Consider the following 16,363-nt stretch of genomic DNA (forward strand, 5'->3'; position numbering starts at 1 on the left):
TGTTTGCCAAACACACATGTTAATTTCTTTGCCAACTCTCTCTGTAAACAAGTCTCTTGTGACAGATATACAGCAAGGCGCATTTGATGGTCTCTCCAGTACTCAGCAGCTCTTCAGTGGCTATGAAAACTATAGATGCTAATCCCTGAAAGTGCAGTGGCATGGTTTACATTCATTAGCAGCTGCCAAAAAGTAAATGGGAGTGCAAAATCCCTCTCTGCATTTTCTTCCATGTTGGGGCAAAGAGGATCTCGGCCTCATGTTCTTCCAGATGTGCCTCCATGGAATAGCAGGTGCTTCAGCAATAGCTTCTTCATCTTCTAAAAGAGACAAACACTGTGTAACTGGATAATGAACTTTGAAACAATCATGCTAACTTGAGATTAGTAACACGTTTCAGGAGAATTAAACATAGGAGACATTTGAAGACCTGTATATGCTAAACCTGGATTTTCTCACCAATCTATGGTGAGAGCTGCGAGCTGGTGGATTACTACAGGCTTTGCCCACAAAAAGATTAGACATTTGATCCTGGATCTCTATTTAACCTCTATTAAAGCTTCCTAGGCAGCAGGACCAAGTAAAGTTCCTATGTAAAATTTGGGAGGCCTGTTTCCAGTCTGGACAGTATATTCTTAGATAGCTTTACCAATGGCCTCACTAAATAAATGGCTGCTGCTTGTGTTTTGCAGCATAAGTGAATGATTTCACAACTGACAGCCCTGCACTGGATGGCCTAGCCAGCAGAGAATTCCTGCAACTCCATTGCCTGGTTCACTTCTCTGGCAGTTTGTCTCATAAAATTCTACCCATTATGTTTATAGTGTAAACAACTACATATCTACTCAGAAATAAGTCACAAGAGGCAAGTGGGTATCCACCTTTCACCGAGGATACTTCAGGAAACAGCCAACAGAGAAAGTGGAGAAAGAAGGGGACTACATCTATATTCCCCCCTCCCCAATTCAAGATAGTACAATCCTATACATATTTCCTTGTAACCAATCCTTATTTTGTCCATTGAAACCTATTCCCAAATATGTGTGCAAAGGACATATATACTGTGGAACAGTCTAAGGAATTCCTACCTCCATTTCTCTTTAAACTCCATTGCTGCAACTTCTATTTTCATGCCGGAGCTTTTTCCTTTCCTCTTTTTCATCATATTTGGGACATTTTTTTCTTACCCTGTGGATGACATATCGGACTCCGTTACACACCATCACAAAAAAGTGAACTCTTTTCCTCAAACCCACCAAAAAACTGTATGTATAAAATGAGTTTTAAACCACAGAGGTAACACAGCCAGATCAGTAAAAAAAGAAAACCAAACAATAATAACATTAAATAAAGAGTGTATATTTGTAAATAAAGAGTGTCTATACTCAAATATACACAGGGCAAACAATGAAAAACTTTATAAAATAGCTTCTCTGATAGCTATAAAAACACAGATTCCAGGCACAGCTTAAATTCAAACCACACTAAACTGTTACAACACTATTATTTCACTTTAACTGCTATGGCTGCCTCCTATGGAATTATGGGGTTTGTAGTTTAGTAAAGCCTAAGAGCAATTTGGCTGAGAATGTTGAATGCCTATCCCTAAACTGCAAATCCCAGGATTCTACAGGAGGCAGCCACAATAGATAAAGTGGAATAATACCACTATAACAATGTAGTGTGATGCTGTATAAAACTTATGTGAGATGTTCTCAATAGTAGATTTCCCAGAGTTAGTTAACTCAGTTTGACATTTAAACACTTGTGTCCTTAGCTGGTGAATGTGCTGCTACTTTTCAGCATCTCTGCAGGCAATATGTGAATTGCTTTTTTTAAATATTAGATCACTCTCCACTTACATCAGATGCATTAATGTAAGATTACTTTGTCCAAGTACAGGTACAATTAGTGAATGGTAAAGCAGAGGGGGGGGGATGATATCAGGAACATTAGTCATTGGCCTATATGGAGAGTAGCCATCATGTTTTGGTTAGTATTACCCACAATTCATCTTAATTTTTACAGTGACCATAAAATATATTGAACTTTGCTACTTGTCCACACAGTTTTGAATGAGATGCAGTTCCATGTTGCACTATTTGTCTGACTATATCAGGTATTACCTTGTTCAATTTAACACAAATCCCTACTACAACTGATATAAAATTCACTGTGGTTAGTAGTGTGGCAGTTGTTAAAGTCCTTTATCATGGGTTGGACTCCAAGCAGCTCAGCATCAATGGCATTTTAGGTATACATGGCTAACTTAAACCCCACTGATTTCAATAGGTCTACTCCAAGTATGATCAAGTTGGGGTCCAACTCATCATGTCCAGAAAAGATACAATCATCACTGCCCAGTACCTGCAGACCTGAATGAGATCACAATTTGCCAAGTGCATCCCATGACTTACATGAATTAGATGCTGGATGTTAGAAGTCCTATTCACTTAAAGCACAAATAGAGACTACATGCGTGACACACTTGTCACAGACTTCATATAGGACCCTTAAAACATCAAACTCCCAAAGCAAATAATGTTCTCAAGTAATTATAAAGTTATTGCCCTACAGGGGACTCAAAAAGAGTCAAAAGCATACCTCTGTATGAAGGCCAAGCCTTCACTAGGAAAATTGCCCTAATGAATGATTTCATTTAATTGAGGTTAAACAACTTCATTACTATGACTTTGCTCAGCTTTTCTGTGGCATGATAATCAGCTGGTATGTGGTCTCCTGAATAAGTAGCATAGCTCCATGTTGCCAAAGGATTTTTAAATGTATGTATAATATCATGTACGTTTCTATATTATACAATGGTTTCCTCAGCCACCTGAATGACTGAAATAGTGTTACTTACTGGACTATGATAACGATAACAATGATGGCAAAACAGAGGAGTGTAAGTCCAACAACTACTCCCACAATGGATGCAAGTAATGAGTTACTTGTTGCATTATCATCACTTCTATGTGTCTTCAAGAACTGTTCAACACAACGTTCACCAAAGTAATCTGGAAGGCACCTGAAAATTAAACATGCAAATTATTAATTACACATTTATTAGTGTACTCACTACAATTTTACACAAGTGGCAATCACTATTTCAATGCTATACTAGAAAATGCCAGGACGTGATTTTTTAAATCTTGAAATCCTTATTCATTCATTACAAAATTCATTTACAAAAACGTAGCTCTGAGAAATAAAACAAAACAAGTGTTCAAAGCTATTCCCCATTCCCCTAAAGATCATCAAAACAGTCTGTGTTAGTGCAAGGTTTGCTAAAAGTAGGATAAATAGTGATTACTCTGGATGGGATGCCTCTAGGAAGGCACTCCTCATTCTTTCTTTTAACTTATGATTGCATTATGGATTCAGTGGCCCATTATGCACCTTATAAATTCCACAATCATTTAAAATTTGCATAGCAGAAAGCTTTCTAAATGATGCAATGAACTGAGCAGGAATACTAACTTATCTGAAGTAAGTATTCCCGCATTCATGTCAACAGTGCCCTCACCTCTAGGAGCCATATCCCACCAAGAGCACAAAGCTCTTTCTAGTTCTTGGGTTCGTTACTCTGCACTTTATCCCCTGAACACTTTGGTTTATTGAGGAAATCAAATGAAACCAGTGCCTTTGGCTAGGGTTGCAAGCCTACATCAATAAACTTCAGCTGCGTCTGCACTACAGAAATAATGAAGTTTGGCATCACTTTAACTGCCATGGCTAAATGCTATGGAATACTGGGATTTATAGTTTGTTGTGGCACCAGAGCTCTCCACGGAGAAGGCTAAATAGCTCACAAAATTACAAATCCCAGAATGTATGGCATGGAGCCATGGCTGTTAAAACGGCATCAAATTACATTATTTCTGCAGAGCAGATGCAGCCTTTAATCAAAGATATCCAGCCCTCATCTCTAGGCTTCTGTATCATAGCAATAATACCTAAACGGAGGTTGCAAACCAACAGGTTAGCTCCTGGGAGTGGACCTATTTCCATATTATTCCCTTTTGAAATTCCCAGGGCTTTCCCAGCAGATTTATGAATCCTGTTTTGTCACTCAGTTAACAACTCTGTGCTTAAGTAGTGTGTTAAAAAGAACAAATGGGCAGACACTAGGAGTTTTATAGGTAAACTTACTTGCATCTCACTGCTTGGAGATTTTCAATGTATTTGCATTCACCATGAACGCAGAAGTTTTTAAATTCGCCTTCACATGGAGTTCTATTTTTCTTTTTATTCTTCTTCTCTTTATTTCCCTTCTTTTTTTGTTTGTTAGAGTTCTTTTTCCCACCTTCTGGTTTCTCTGGTTTCTTCAATTGCAACTCACCTGAAAAGATAAAATATTAATTTGAAGTTACTTATATGAATAACCTGCCCATGCTCCATAGAGCTCTGAGCAGCATTTAGCCTCACATCCATTCTACAAGATACATTGTACAAATAGCTCACGAATGAAAAAGGATTTCTGTATTAGGCACCAGTGATGTAGACTAAAGTCGATTCACTCAGACTCAAGTCACTTCAAGGTTTGACTTGGACTTGACTCGGCAATAAATGAGGCACTGACTTGACTCAACTTGTGACTTGTATATTTTTAGCAACCAACCTCCTGGCATAACTTCATCCAGAAATGTGTTAGGCAATGGGCTTGAGGCAGGGATTTAGGTTTACTCACCAGCCTGTCCCTGCTGCACATTAGAGGAGACTTCTAAAGCTTCTGAAAGGGTTTAGAAGGATCCTTCCTTTTTAAACCACCCTACAAGCCCCATCACCTTTTTTTCTGTTAAAGTTGGCTTGCAGACTCAACTTGAAAGTATCTTGCAAGAACTTGGGACCTGACTTGAGACTTAGAATAAGAGACTTGAATACATCACGTCACCCATTCTAACCAGTACACCACTTTGACTGCTGGTAAATTATGAAGAAAAGGGCCTTCAAGCTAGAGCAGGTATGGGAATCACCTTCCAGAAATGGTTAGACTGTAAATCCCAGCAGCCATAACCAATTGTGAGGCATGCTGGGAGCTGAGGCTCAACAATGGCTACAAGCTGGATGATTTGTTTTGTGCTAGTGGCCATGCATGCAGTACAACAGTAGATCCACTGAATCAATTGCCAAACAGTAATCCAACATTTAAAATAAATCCCACTGTTTTAGTAAAGGGACTAACAACTGGTTTTGACCCCAGAAAAACAAACACAGTCGCCTCTTGGCATCCGCAGGAATCAGTTCCAGACCCCCTCCCTCATGGATACCAAAATCTACAGATGCTCAAGTTCAGTTGTCCCCAATGGCAGTGCGTACACTTTCATTAGGGACAACAGGATTTAATGGCAGCATGGCTGCATGTACACGCCACCACAGGACAACAAGGGCTGTCCCTAATGGCAGTGCAGCCATGTACACACACCACCATTGGGGACAATGTGGGCTTGCCATCTGTGGATGCTTGTATATGCAGATGGCAAGTCTGCAGGTACCGAGGGCCAAATGTAGTACTACCTGCATGGTACAGAATAGGGATAGATGGCCCTTGTGGTTCCTTCCCACTGTTAAGATTTTATGATTCTATGAACACCATAAAAATATTCTCAGACGGAAGACATTTTGTTTGGATTTTGAAATGGCAGAAAATGAGACATAAAAAAGAAAAAGAGAGGAAAACAATATCTCAAGAAGCCCAAAATATGTAAAATGCAGTCTTGTGGCACCTTTAAGACTAACATTTTTATTCTAGCACAAACTTTCATGGATTACAATCCACAAAATTTAATGTGAAACTAAACCTGTTAAAGATGCTACATTACTTGTTTTTGCTGACACAGAAGTTGTTTGTACATTGGTCAGTGACACTGCAATCATGTCAGAAAATAAGTATGCAAGCCATTTTATCAGAGGTTCAAGGTTGTGTCCCAGTTCTAAGCTAGCAGTAACTGTTGCTTACTAATTTATTATAAACATTGTTACTCAGCATCAAAGGCAAATTAAGTAGTGTTGACTAATTATGCTTTGCTATTCTAATGAAGTGTGGCAATATGGTTAGCCCCAAAGTAACTGGTTAAACTCCATTAGAGAATGGAATTTAGAGGACAGAACAAACAACTGAGAAAGTGAAGTCAAATGCTTTCATGGCTGGCATCCATAGTTTTTTTGTGGGTTTTTGGGGCTATGTGGCCATGAATAAACTCTTCTAGAACATGGCCACATAGCCCCAAAAGCCCACAAAAACAATTGAGAAAGTTTTGAAGTGGTATCAAAACCATCTTCTAGTTTAAAAATGCATACTTATGGGATTAGGCTGTAGTTTTAACTCGTCTCACTTCCAAAGGCCAAGATCTTCAAGAGGTTAGAATTACAGTCACTCCTCCATATCCACAGATTCTTTATCCATGGCTTCAACCATCCAACAACTTCAATCTTCCATGGCTTGAAAATATTTTTAAAATACAATAATTCCAAAAAGCAAACCTTTATTTCGCCATTTTATATAAGGGACAATATTTTAGTATGCCATTGAGCATCCATGCATTTTCGTATTCACAGGGATCCTACCACCAAATCTCAGTGGATACCAAAGGCCGACTATATTTCACACATCGGCCATGCTCACATCTAGTAACAAGCCAAAAGGTTTGGAAACCGCATGGTAGCCCCTTTGCTGTCATAGTAGTGCATGAATCATTTTTTGCTTCCACCTGTAAAAACATCTAACTTGGCTGGGAAAAGAAACCTTGCAATATATCCTCTACCTAGCTCCTCCCTTGTTGTTGCCAAACAAACCATGAGCTGAAAAGCAAGAACAAACCCTGGTATTCAATTCTGGCTTGTACGGGGAACAACAAATCAGGCACTTCAGTTGGGATGACACAGTAAGCTTTCATTTTCCAATTGGTTTATCTGTTGCTGATAAGAAAACCGAAATGGAAATGCAGTCAGGATTCTCTGTTGTATCTTCCAAAAAGATCAGGACATGGCTCTGTATTTTACCCTTGCAACAATCATATGAAGCTGACAAGAGAATGACTTGTCTAACTAAGGTTTTGGTGGTGTATCTCTCTGACAATAATTTTCCTGAAATCATATTATATCCTACTGATTACCGTGTGACTTCCATGCATGTATACTCTGAATAAAGTCAGATCTGACAATGCTTACAGTGGTTTACACATTTATTGTTTCAAAGCACTGAAGGTGAGCTAAGTATACCTATTATATAAGTTCATTTTAACAGCTGAATTAAGTGGCTATGTTCCAGAAACTTTCTCATACCAGAATGCCATTTAGGAGTTTATCACATGAGCCTTTTTCTCACTGTGATTGTGTTAGTGAAGAGAACCAGATACATACTTTTTGAAGCATTCCCTCTTGCAATAACACCAATGGGGCTTTGTGTTCTCTTCCACAGTTTTCCACACTCCTCACTAATCCTGCAACCTTGCCCTATGCGCTGTCCAGTGTTTCTTTCAGGTTTTTAGAGTTATTTTAATGCAATTCTGGAGGGTTTTTAATAATTTAAAAATAAATGAATAAAAGAAAATTTAAAAAGGGTAAAAAGCCTGATATGGAATGACAAGGGAGAGGTGGTGCAGGAGAAGAGGACAAGACACTGGCACCATGTGACGGCTGAATACTGGAATTGCCACCAAAGAATGAATTACACCTGAGGACTATAGGGACAGCATTTGGGCATCTATTGATGGGTTTTCCTGTCAATGATGCCCTCTAACCACATTTGGATTACAAAGTAGCAACAATATGGAGACATTGTTCTGCGGTAATTGTCGCCAAAGAAGCTATTTCCAGAGCCACATGTGATAAAGTCCTTATTTCTTCCTTTTCAAAAGCAAGCATACAAACCAGGTTTTCAATTAACTGTGGTTCCCTACTGCATCCAAATGTGGAAACGCTGATTACTTTAAGACTTTCATCTTCTTAAACCATGATATGTGCATCAAAATGAACTAGTGTAGTAAACTCCAGTTACTGGCAAACTGCTTTAGGAAGGCAAACAGGTGAGTTTTACCTGCTGTTCTGTCACATAACAACATATTTTCTGCATACTGCTTGGCATATCACTGCTACATTGCAATTGGCATTGCTAACTATAATTTTGGCAGTAGAAAAAAGGGAATGTATGTACTGCCAGCCATATCTACCCCCCCCAAAAAAAAAACCCAGTATCTTTTACTGAATTAATATATGTTGTTGAAACACACGCAAGTGTCCAAACTCACAAACAACTTGTCATTCTCTTGCCCAGTTACACTGGCCAGATTACTCTGGGCTGTTCTTGGTGTATTCTTGCCCCAAAGCTACCCTGGATTCCCCCCATTACTCCATTTATACTTGTGTCGACACTGTGTCACCTGGCACCACCGCTGGCATGAGTTGCTCCTTCTGAGGTCAGAAATGAGGCTGCGTGCCTTGTTGTGACCTCAAAGGGAGCGACTCTTGCCAGTAGTGGCAGTGCTGGGTGACACAGTGGCGACATTCGCCTGGCACTGCTATGGAGCGGTCTGAGTTTTCTTGCAAAATCTGGAGCAAAAGGTATGGGGCAGATTCACTGTTGAACTGGCCTTATGTTTGAAGACAGTTTGCACTCAAATAGTGGAATTTGTCCCTGTATCAGGAAGACAAGTCGCCATGAGGACAGGGGTACATTGCTTCATTTGGCCCATGTAAATATGCTCTCTGCCACAGTGTTACCTTAATCAATGAACATGTCTGTGTTGTTGGTCTTACCAGTCAGTTGCTCCTCTAAAGGAGGAGGGACAAAATTCCCTCAAGTAACTGCCTACTGGCCCTTCTGAAATATTTTAACTGTGCCACAAAGGGGCAAAGAATGACTATGTTTAATTGGAGACAGCCTAGTCAAGCATCAGCAATATTTAATTGCAGTATAGGTATTCCCCTTATTTTCTGGTGCCACCAGCTTATTTCAAACAACTTGAACACAGCCTTAGCCCTCTCTTTAAGCACCCCCCAAAAGTGACTGTTAACAAGAGCAAAAAGCTATTAGTATAGGTCAAATTAATTTTTTAAAGGAAGATTAATGTTCAGTTTGATTGAATCAGAAAAGTAAATCATTTCTAAACCAAATTATAAAGGCTGTAAATACATTTGGTTCAGTCAGTGAGAGTAGATGCGCACTAAAGAGACAGCAGATTATATCCAATTGTTAGTTCCAACCAGAATAAATCCATTCATTCAAGTGATGACCCAATGGGTCTACTTTAGTTAGGACTAATAATTAGATTGAGACCAATGTAATATATTTCCATATCTGATTACACTCTCAGCACTAATGTCTAGATAAGAACTTTTCTTCATAATAATAATAATAATAATAATAATAAGTTTATTTATATCCCGCTTTTCCAATTTTAATCAAAGCGGCGTACAAGTTTAAGTACAAGTTACATCAAGATAAAAACAATTCAATTCAATATCTAAAAACAGTCACAATAACAATATTGTATTGTACTTCCAAAATGTTCTGATACAGCTAAACATAACCCCCCTAAACCCATATCAAAATATTTTAGTGGAATACATTGAGAAATGTATATATAAATGTGACCTTTCCATTGAGATTAGTAGAGAAATGAGATGGAACATGTTAATACATGTGATAATAACATGGGTGAGAAACAGCGATTTTCCCAGCCCTAGTATTATAGGAGAGGAAATAGCTCAAGCTTTAGTTGAGTTTGTCACAAAGTTAAAGGTGATAGTTAAGGACATGTTTCAAAGAGCACTACACTCTATAGTTCTTTTTGAATGCCACTGGCCCCTGCTCATCTCTTGGTTATGCGAGAGCATGAGCAAGAGATGTTTATGTTGTTCAGATTTTGAGAAATTTCAGTTTAACAGTACTAGTAATAGTAATAGAGGAAAATCATACTGAATTGACACGGTGTGTGGGGAAGAAATAACATTTTCTCATTTCTATTCAAGTATACAAACAACGTTTTGGTATTGGTTATGGGCAAAGTATCATCTTTGCTTGGTTACAGGTTGATTAACATAAAGCAATATAAATTCATGTAAACAGTAGGATAATTAAAACAGAATTGCAATACTGGATTTGAGTACTGTATTGGTCTATGAAAATAAAAGCCTTTAAAAGGGAAAGAAAATCTACTCCTTTCTTCCCTAATTAAGGCCCAAAATTGTAATCAAGAATGAGTTCATTATAGGACAGACTTACTCTATAAGGTACCCACTGGTTTTACAATATTAACTTCTATGATTTACTACAAAAATCCTAGAGGAAACTACCTGGAATTAGGGGTGAGCAGTGAAGTGGCCTGGTTTGCTGGTGACACCAAAATGCTTTGGGTGGTTAAAACAAAATCAGACTGCAAAGAGCTCCAAAAGGATCTCTCCAAACTGGGGGAAATAGGTGTTAAAAGTGTAAAGAGATGCATACTGGGGCAAAAAATTCCAAGTTCAGATAGCAGTGGTTCCCAACCTGTGGGTGGGGACCACTTTGGGGGTCGAATGCCCCTTTCATGGGGGTCACCTAAGACCTTTGGAAAGCACCTATTTAATTACAGTTATGAAGTAGCAATGAAAATAATTTCATGAGTTTGGGCCACCACAACATGAGGAACTGTATTAAGGGGTCACAGCATTAGGAAGGTTGGGAACCGCTAAGATAGAGGCTGAATGGATTTGAGGTGGTAGTGCCTGATGATGAAAAAACATGGGGTTGTGGCAGTTAGTTTGAAGGAGACATCAAGCCAGTGTATGCCTTCTATGAGAAGGGCAAATAAATGCATAACAAAATTGCTAATTCCATACTGCCTTTTTACATATTTGCAGTGTGGTCAGATTTGGAATACTGATTCAAATGGTTAAGGAGCTGAATCATGTGAATAAGATGAATCTAGGGTGAAAGGTATGACAGTTGGGATGGTTTAGATTAAGGTGAGTGATAAGATGCACGGCAGAGGTATCAGCATAAGAAAGGAGATCTTTCACAGCACTGGAACCCAGGAGCAGTCACTGAAGCTGAATGTTAGAAAAATCAAGACAAATAAAAGGATATATGCCTCCACTAAACCCATTGTTCAACTGCAGAAGTCAGGGTTATAAGATTCAGCCATGGCTACGAACTTTGACAGCTTTAAAAGAGGATTAGACAAACTGAAGGATGGTAATGATATCAATAGCTATGTAGTAATCATGAAAGCTATGTATTATCTTCAGTATCAGATACAATGTGCATCTGAATACCAGCTGCTGCTGAACATGAGCAGGTGGGTACTGAGTTTTTATTGACATCTGGTTGAACAGATTACTAACTCGGGCCCCATTCCCACTTACAGATAAATCGGTGTGCGATCCGAATCGATGGATTGATTCGACAGTGGAGTGTTGTTCCCATTACATTTGCCTCGATTGCATTTTTCCCTCCAAAATAATCCACTTGTGGTTCCCATTCACAAATGAATCGATTCAATAATAATAATAATAATAATAATATTCCCTTTAATCTTGAGGAATCCAAGTGGATTACAGCAGTAAAACAAGATACAATTAAAAGAAAAAAGCATTAAAAGTTCCAAGATTCCCATCCTTCCTCCAGTCATAAAAATATAATAAACGCTAAAAAGAGATTAAACCCAAAAAGAGATTAAAAACAATGGTGTACAATAACAATTAAAGTGAGATAAAATTTAAAGCGGAGACCGGGTAGAGTAAAAGATAAAGATGGAGAATAATGGGAGGGGGGAGACAGGGGAGGCAGGTCAACAAGGATGTTCTAATCTGGAAAGGCCTGCCAGAATGATTTGGTTCCAGCCGGCCGAAGGGGAAATTTGAATTGATTCCGATTTGAATGTGGTTCACACTTGCGCAGAATCGATTTATCGAAAAAGAAGCAGAAAAAGATCAGCATCAAAAAGATGTGGGTTAAATGAGTCTAGCACATGGCCCCCCTCTTGGAATGGATTAAGTGGGAACCAGGGCCGTTTGAATTGGTTCAAACCGATTCACGATCTGATTTAAAAGGTAGTGGGAATGAGGCCTAGATAGTTCTTTAATCTGAATCTGCATCTTTTTTTCTTATATTCTAATAAACTGCAGTTTTGCGAGAAGTATGAAGATCATCAGCTAGAGCTCAATGGATCCCCCCCCCCCCCCACATAGGACCATTGAGTTGCCAGCATTCACTGGGGAAGAAGGAAAGACTATTAAATCAGTTTACTTCTATCCTGTGTATATAGCCACAGCTGCACATTTGATGACCAATGTTCTCCAGTCCCCAACCTGATCCTTGCATGCTTTTTGAACTTTTTTTTTGCTTTACCACCATTATACATTTAGCCATGACACAGAAATTGCAAGTAAGATCCAGATTTTTCAGACAATTGCAACTTCATTTAGTTTGAAAAGCATGGGCCTGTTACAGACTGCCAAAATAAAGCTGCTTTGGGCCTCTTTGGAGGTATGCTGTTTAAATGATGCATGCATCCTAAGAATCCGGAAGCTGCACCAAAGCTGCCCTCCAGTGCTTAGGAATGGAGTGTGGCTTTGGCGCGACCACCGGACTCTTAGGACCCATGCATCATTTAAATAGCATACCTCCAAAGAGACCCGAAGCAGCTTTATTTTGGCAGTCCCAGGCCATGGTGTAAAATCAGGAACTATCCAGGCTATTAATGTTTATCACTGCTGTTTGACAGCTAATGTCCATTTAGCTTATTCTTTTCAGTAAAACAAAAAGGTTACATAGAATTTCCCATCTGCTATCTTGTTTTTTCCCTAACTTTTAACATCTCATAACTTGTTTAACCCAACCGAAGCCTAATAAAGAACTGACAGAAGGAAAGAACGTCTCTGTCAACTCCAGACCTTGTGTACCATTATACCAAACAAAGCTGGAAAATCGGAAGTTCTCATTTGATTGATTTTCTTCTTTATGAAAGACACAACCCAGCAGCTCTTTATCAAAACTCACATCCCTGCACCAGGTGTGTCTCTATGTGACTCACAATCAAGAATGAAGGATCTTTATAAGAAAAGAAAAAAAAAAACCCTTCACTTGAATACATACCTCTACCTGAGTCACTCACAAGAAACTGTGGTGCCATCACCTCCTTTATATCTTCCTCTTCATAGTCAACTCCAGACGAAACCATCTCAGTCGCAGGCTTGTTGGGAGTCCCCAAGGTAGGCAGATCTTGCTCTTGTTCTGTCACATTTAGCCCTGCTCCGGCAGCCTGCTGGTACACTGCAGACGAGAAATAAAACACATCAGGATGCCATTCTTACTAGTCAGCCAAAACTAGCAGAGAGATGTTTACCTGAAAATTACATTAAGCAGCTATTGCATATGTACTCTGGTGCAGCAGTGAGTCACTCAAGAAGCAGCTCTCAGCTTTTCTAATATGAATACATTTATGCTATCCCTGTATTTTAAATATGGTTCCCAAGTTCTGGATTCTTATGTACCATCAGCCAGAATCTTAGCGGGGAGAGGAGGAAAGCTGGTCCCTATACTAGACGAAAACCATGGGCTAAGTATGCTCTCACAACTTCAAGTTTAGGTGGTGAAACACCAGTGTGAGTGCCAGAGAATTTATCCACCAACTTTTCTCATCCGTCCAAAGATGACATGACCCAGCACTAATGTCCTCAGATAAACCTTCCCACCAATGACACTACTGAAACGAACAAGTCACTCCTGTACATTAGACGCTACTGGTTCTTTTTATTAGCCATAGCTTATAAAGACACAGTGGGTTTGGATCACAAAGCTTCGAATAAGCCAAAGTAAGGGGAGGAATTCAAAGACCATCTCATCCAGCAACCGTCACAACTTTTCCCTTCCTTTAAAGTCATAAAATGTTATGGAGTTGTAGAATAAAAGAGACTCTACAGAGTTCTAGAAGAGGACTCTGGCCCCATACAGACAGGCCAAAATAAAGCTGCTTCGGGTCACTTTGGAGGTATGCTGTTTAAATGATGCATGCATACTAAGAGTCTGGAAGCTGCGCCAAACTTGCACTCCAGTCCTTAGGACTGGAGCATGGCTTTGGCATGGCTTCTGGCATCTTAGGATGCATGCATCACTTAAATAGCATACCTCCAAAGTGATTTGAAGCAGCTTTATTTTGGCCTCTGTATGGGGCCTCTAAGAGCATAATAATGCTCTAAAAGCATAATGATAATGATAATGACAGAAGAGGAATGATAGTAACTACACCTTGTAGGGTAAGTTGACAGGCAACTTGAAGCACACACACACACATACACATCAAAGCCTATGAATGCTTATTTCAAACCATGTGAATGTGGGAGTTTATCACACGTGACGGTGTGCAGAAACTTTTTTTAAAGTGTGTAGAAACTTGATTTAAAGTGGAACACCCCCCCCCCCCCCCCCAAATGGATTGTTTTTTGCAAAATGTTCGGGGTTAACCCAAACAGAAATTAGAAATAAACCACGTTTATTTACACAGACAACGTTTGTGTAAATGAGAAATAACTGCGACATTAATCCGAATGCAAAGTCGACAAAACTTCCCGAAAGTAAAAACGGGTGTGTTTTGTTGACTTTGCATTTGGATTAATGTCGCGTTCTCTCTCATGGAAGCCACACATCTGAAAAACAATCCCAAAAAGCGGGTATTTTGCGGATGTTAAAATCTCGTTTCTGCACAGGATTTAACCAATTGGCCTCCGATTTGTGATAAAATCCATAGTGGGATAAGCATTCAAATACACTCAAGCAATGCAAACATGTTCATTCAAATAGTGAATTCACTATTTGTCTCAGCCATAAAGTGAATAAATGGCAAAGGGCAACCCAATATCATCTAACACAGTCTCTGGCCTCGTGTGTAATAGGAAAAGAGGACCGACACTGGTCTGCCTTACAGTTACAGAGTTGCTATGAATGGTAGATACTGTAGCCAACACTTTCACTGGCATGGCTCCACGGTATGGAATTCTGGGAATGGTAGTTTGAGGGGGCACCAGAGGGAGGACATCCAAGACAAACTCGGGACATTACAACATGGAAACTAAAAACCCTGATGTAAGTGTAAAGTCACGCTTCTTAGTCCTGCTGCAAATGGAGGACGTTTAGGAATTCATCTTGGACAGAAGGATGGAATGGAGGATGTGTCCTGGAAAAGGAGGACCTCTGGTCACCCTGCGTATCCATGTAAAGCCATGCTTCTTAGTCATGCTCAAAAAAAGGACATGTTGACATCCCTCCTGGGCAGAAGGTGGGAATGGAGGACGTGTCCTAGAAAAAGAGGACCCCAGGTCACCCTCCATAGCAACGTAAATCCATGCTTCTTAGTCCTTAGTGAAAATGGAGGACATTTTGGCATCCCTCTTGGGCAGAAGCTGGGAATGGAGGACGTGTCCTAGAAAAAGAGGACTCCAGGTCACCCTCCAAATCAACGTAAATCCATGCTTCAAAATGGAGGACATTTTGACTTAGTTTGGGTCAAAACGAGGGACATTTCTGACATCCCTCCTGGACAGAAGGTGGGAATGGAAGACCTGTCCTGGAAAAGGAGGACCTCTGGTCCTCCTGCATACCAACATAAAGCCATGCTTCTTAGTCATGCTCCAAATGGAGGACATTTCTGACATCCCTCCTGGGCTGAAGGTGGGAATGGAGGACGTGTGCTGGAAAAAGGAGGACCCCAGGTCACCCTCCATATCAAGATAAATTGATGTGCCTCAGCCATGCTCAGAGAAGGAGGGCATTTTGACACCCCTCCTGGAGAAAAGGTGGGGATGGAGGACGTGTCCGGAAAAGGAGGACGTGTCCGGGAAAAGGAGGACACTCCCCTCCCCTTTGAGTGGGAAGAAGTGAGAAGGGATCCTTAAAAGAAAGCCCCAAATTCCTTCCTCAAAGCCAGACCTTTGCTGGGGGTCTTCCTTTACCTGAGCTCCAGAGCAACAGAGGCAGCAGCAGGGACTCCAAGGCAGGCATCCTGGCAGCAAGGCAGGCAGAGCTCCAGCTCAGAGGACAGCAGCAGGGAGCTCCATCCCAGCCTCTGCCTCGGAGGGAGCTATATAGGCGGAGGCTCGACGTCACTGGGATGGGAACAGGTGCGCCTAGCCAGGGAAGGCAGGACACCACCCAGGAGGAGCCTCACAGGCAGAGGAGGAGGAACAGGACTCAGCCCAGGCTCTCTCTCTCTCTCTGTGGTTCCCAAGCTTTGGCCCTCCAGAGCTTGTGGACTCCACTTCCCAGAATTCCTGGCGATTGGCTAGCATTGCTGATCTTTCTGGGAGTTGAAGTCCAAAACACCTGGAGGACCACAGATTGGGGACCACCACTGCCCCAGACTACATCCCTGGAGACCAAGGTCCT

The 16,363-nt window shown here is 40.4% G+C and overlaps 1 protein-coding gene across 1 annotated transcript; it reads right to left on the reverse strand.

The window, feature by feature from the left end:
- Window positions 1-300: 300 nt before the first annotated feature.
- Window positions 301-15,979, reverse strand: AREG (amphiregulin). Its single transcript, XM_089531229.1, has 6 exons — window positions 15,931-15,979; window positions 13,079-13,255; window positions 4,153-4,342; window positions 2,864-3,028; window positions 1,089-1,188; window positions 301-320 (listed from the first exon to the last, which is right to left on the reverse strand). The coding sequence occupies exons 1-5, from the start codon at window positions 15,977-15,979 to the stop codon at window positions 1,101-1,103; spliced, it is 669 nt and encodes a 222-aa protein (XP_089387355.1). The 3' UTR covers window positions 301-320; window positions 1,089-1,100.
- Between the last annotated feature and the right edge of the window lie 384 nt (window positions 15,980-16,363).

The sequence above is a fragment of the Sceloporus occidentalis genome, unplaced genomic scaffold, assembly GCF_023333645.1.
Source record: "Sceloporus occidentalis isolate IW3139 unplaced genomic scaffold, rSceOcc1.0.p SCAF_7, whole genome shotgun sequence".
Taxonomy (NCBI): domain Eukaryota; kingdom Metazoa; phylum Chordata; class Lepidosauria; order Squamata; family Phrynosomatidae; genus Sceloporus; species Sceloporus occidentalis.

What these genes read in the sequence shown, in the direction of transcription:
- AREG (XM_089531229.1), bottom strand. Translation starts at nt 15,979, where the DNA reads ATGCCTGCCTTGGAGTCCCTGCTGCTGCCTCTGTTGCTCTGGAGCTCA. An exon ending in TCTGTTGCTCTGGAGCTCAG is followed by an intron (nt 13,256 to 15,930) that starts GTAAAGGAAGAC and finishes TCTCGTCTGCAG; the next exon opens with TGTACCAGCAGGCTGCCGGA. An exon ending in CTCCAAGCAGTGAGATGCAA is followed by an intron (nt 3,029 to 4,152) that starts GTAAGTTTACCT and finishes TTTAATTTTCAG; the next exon opens with GTGCCTTCCAGATTACTTTG.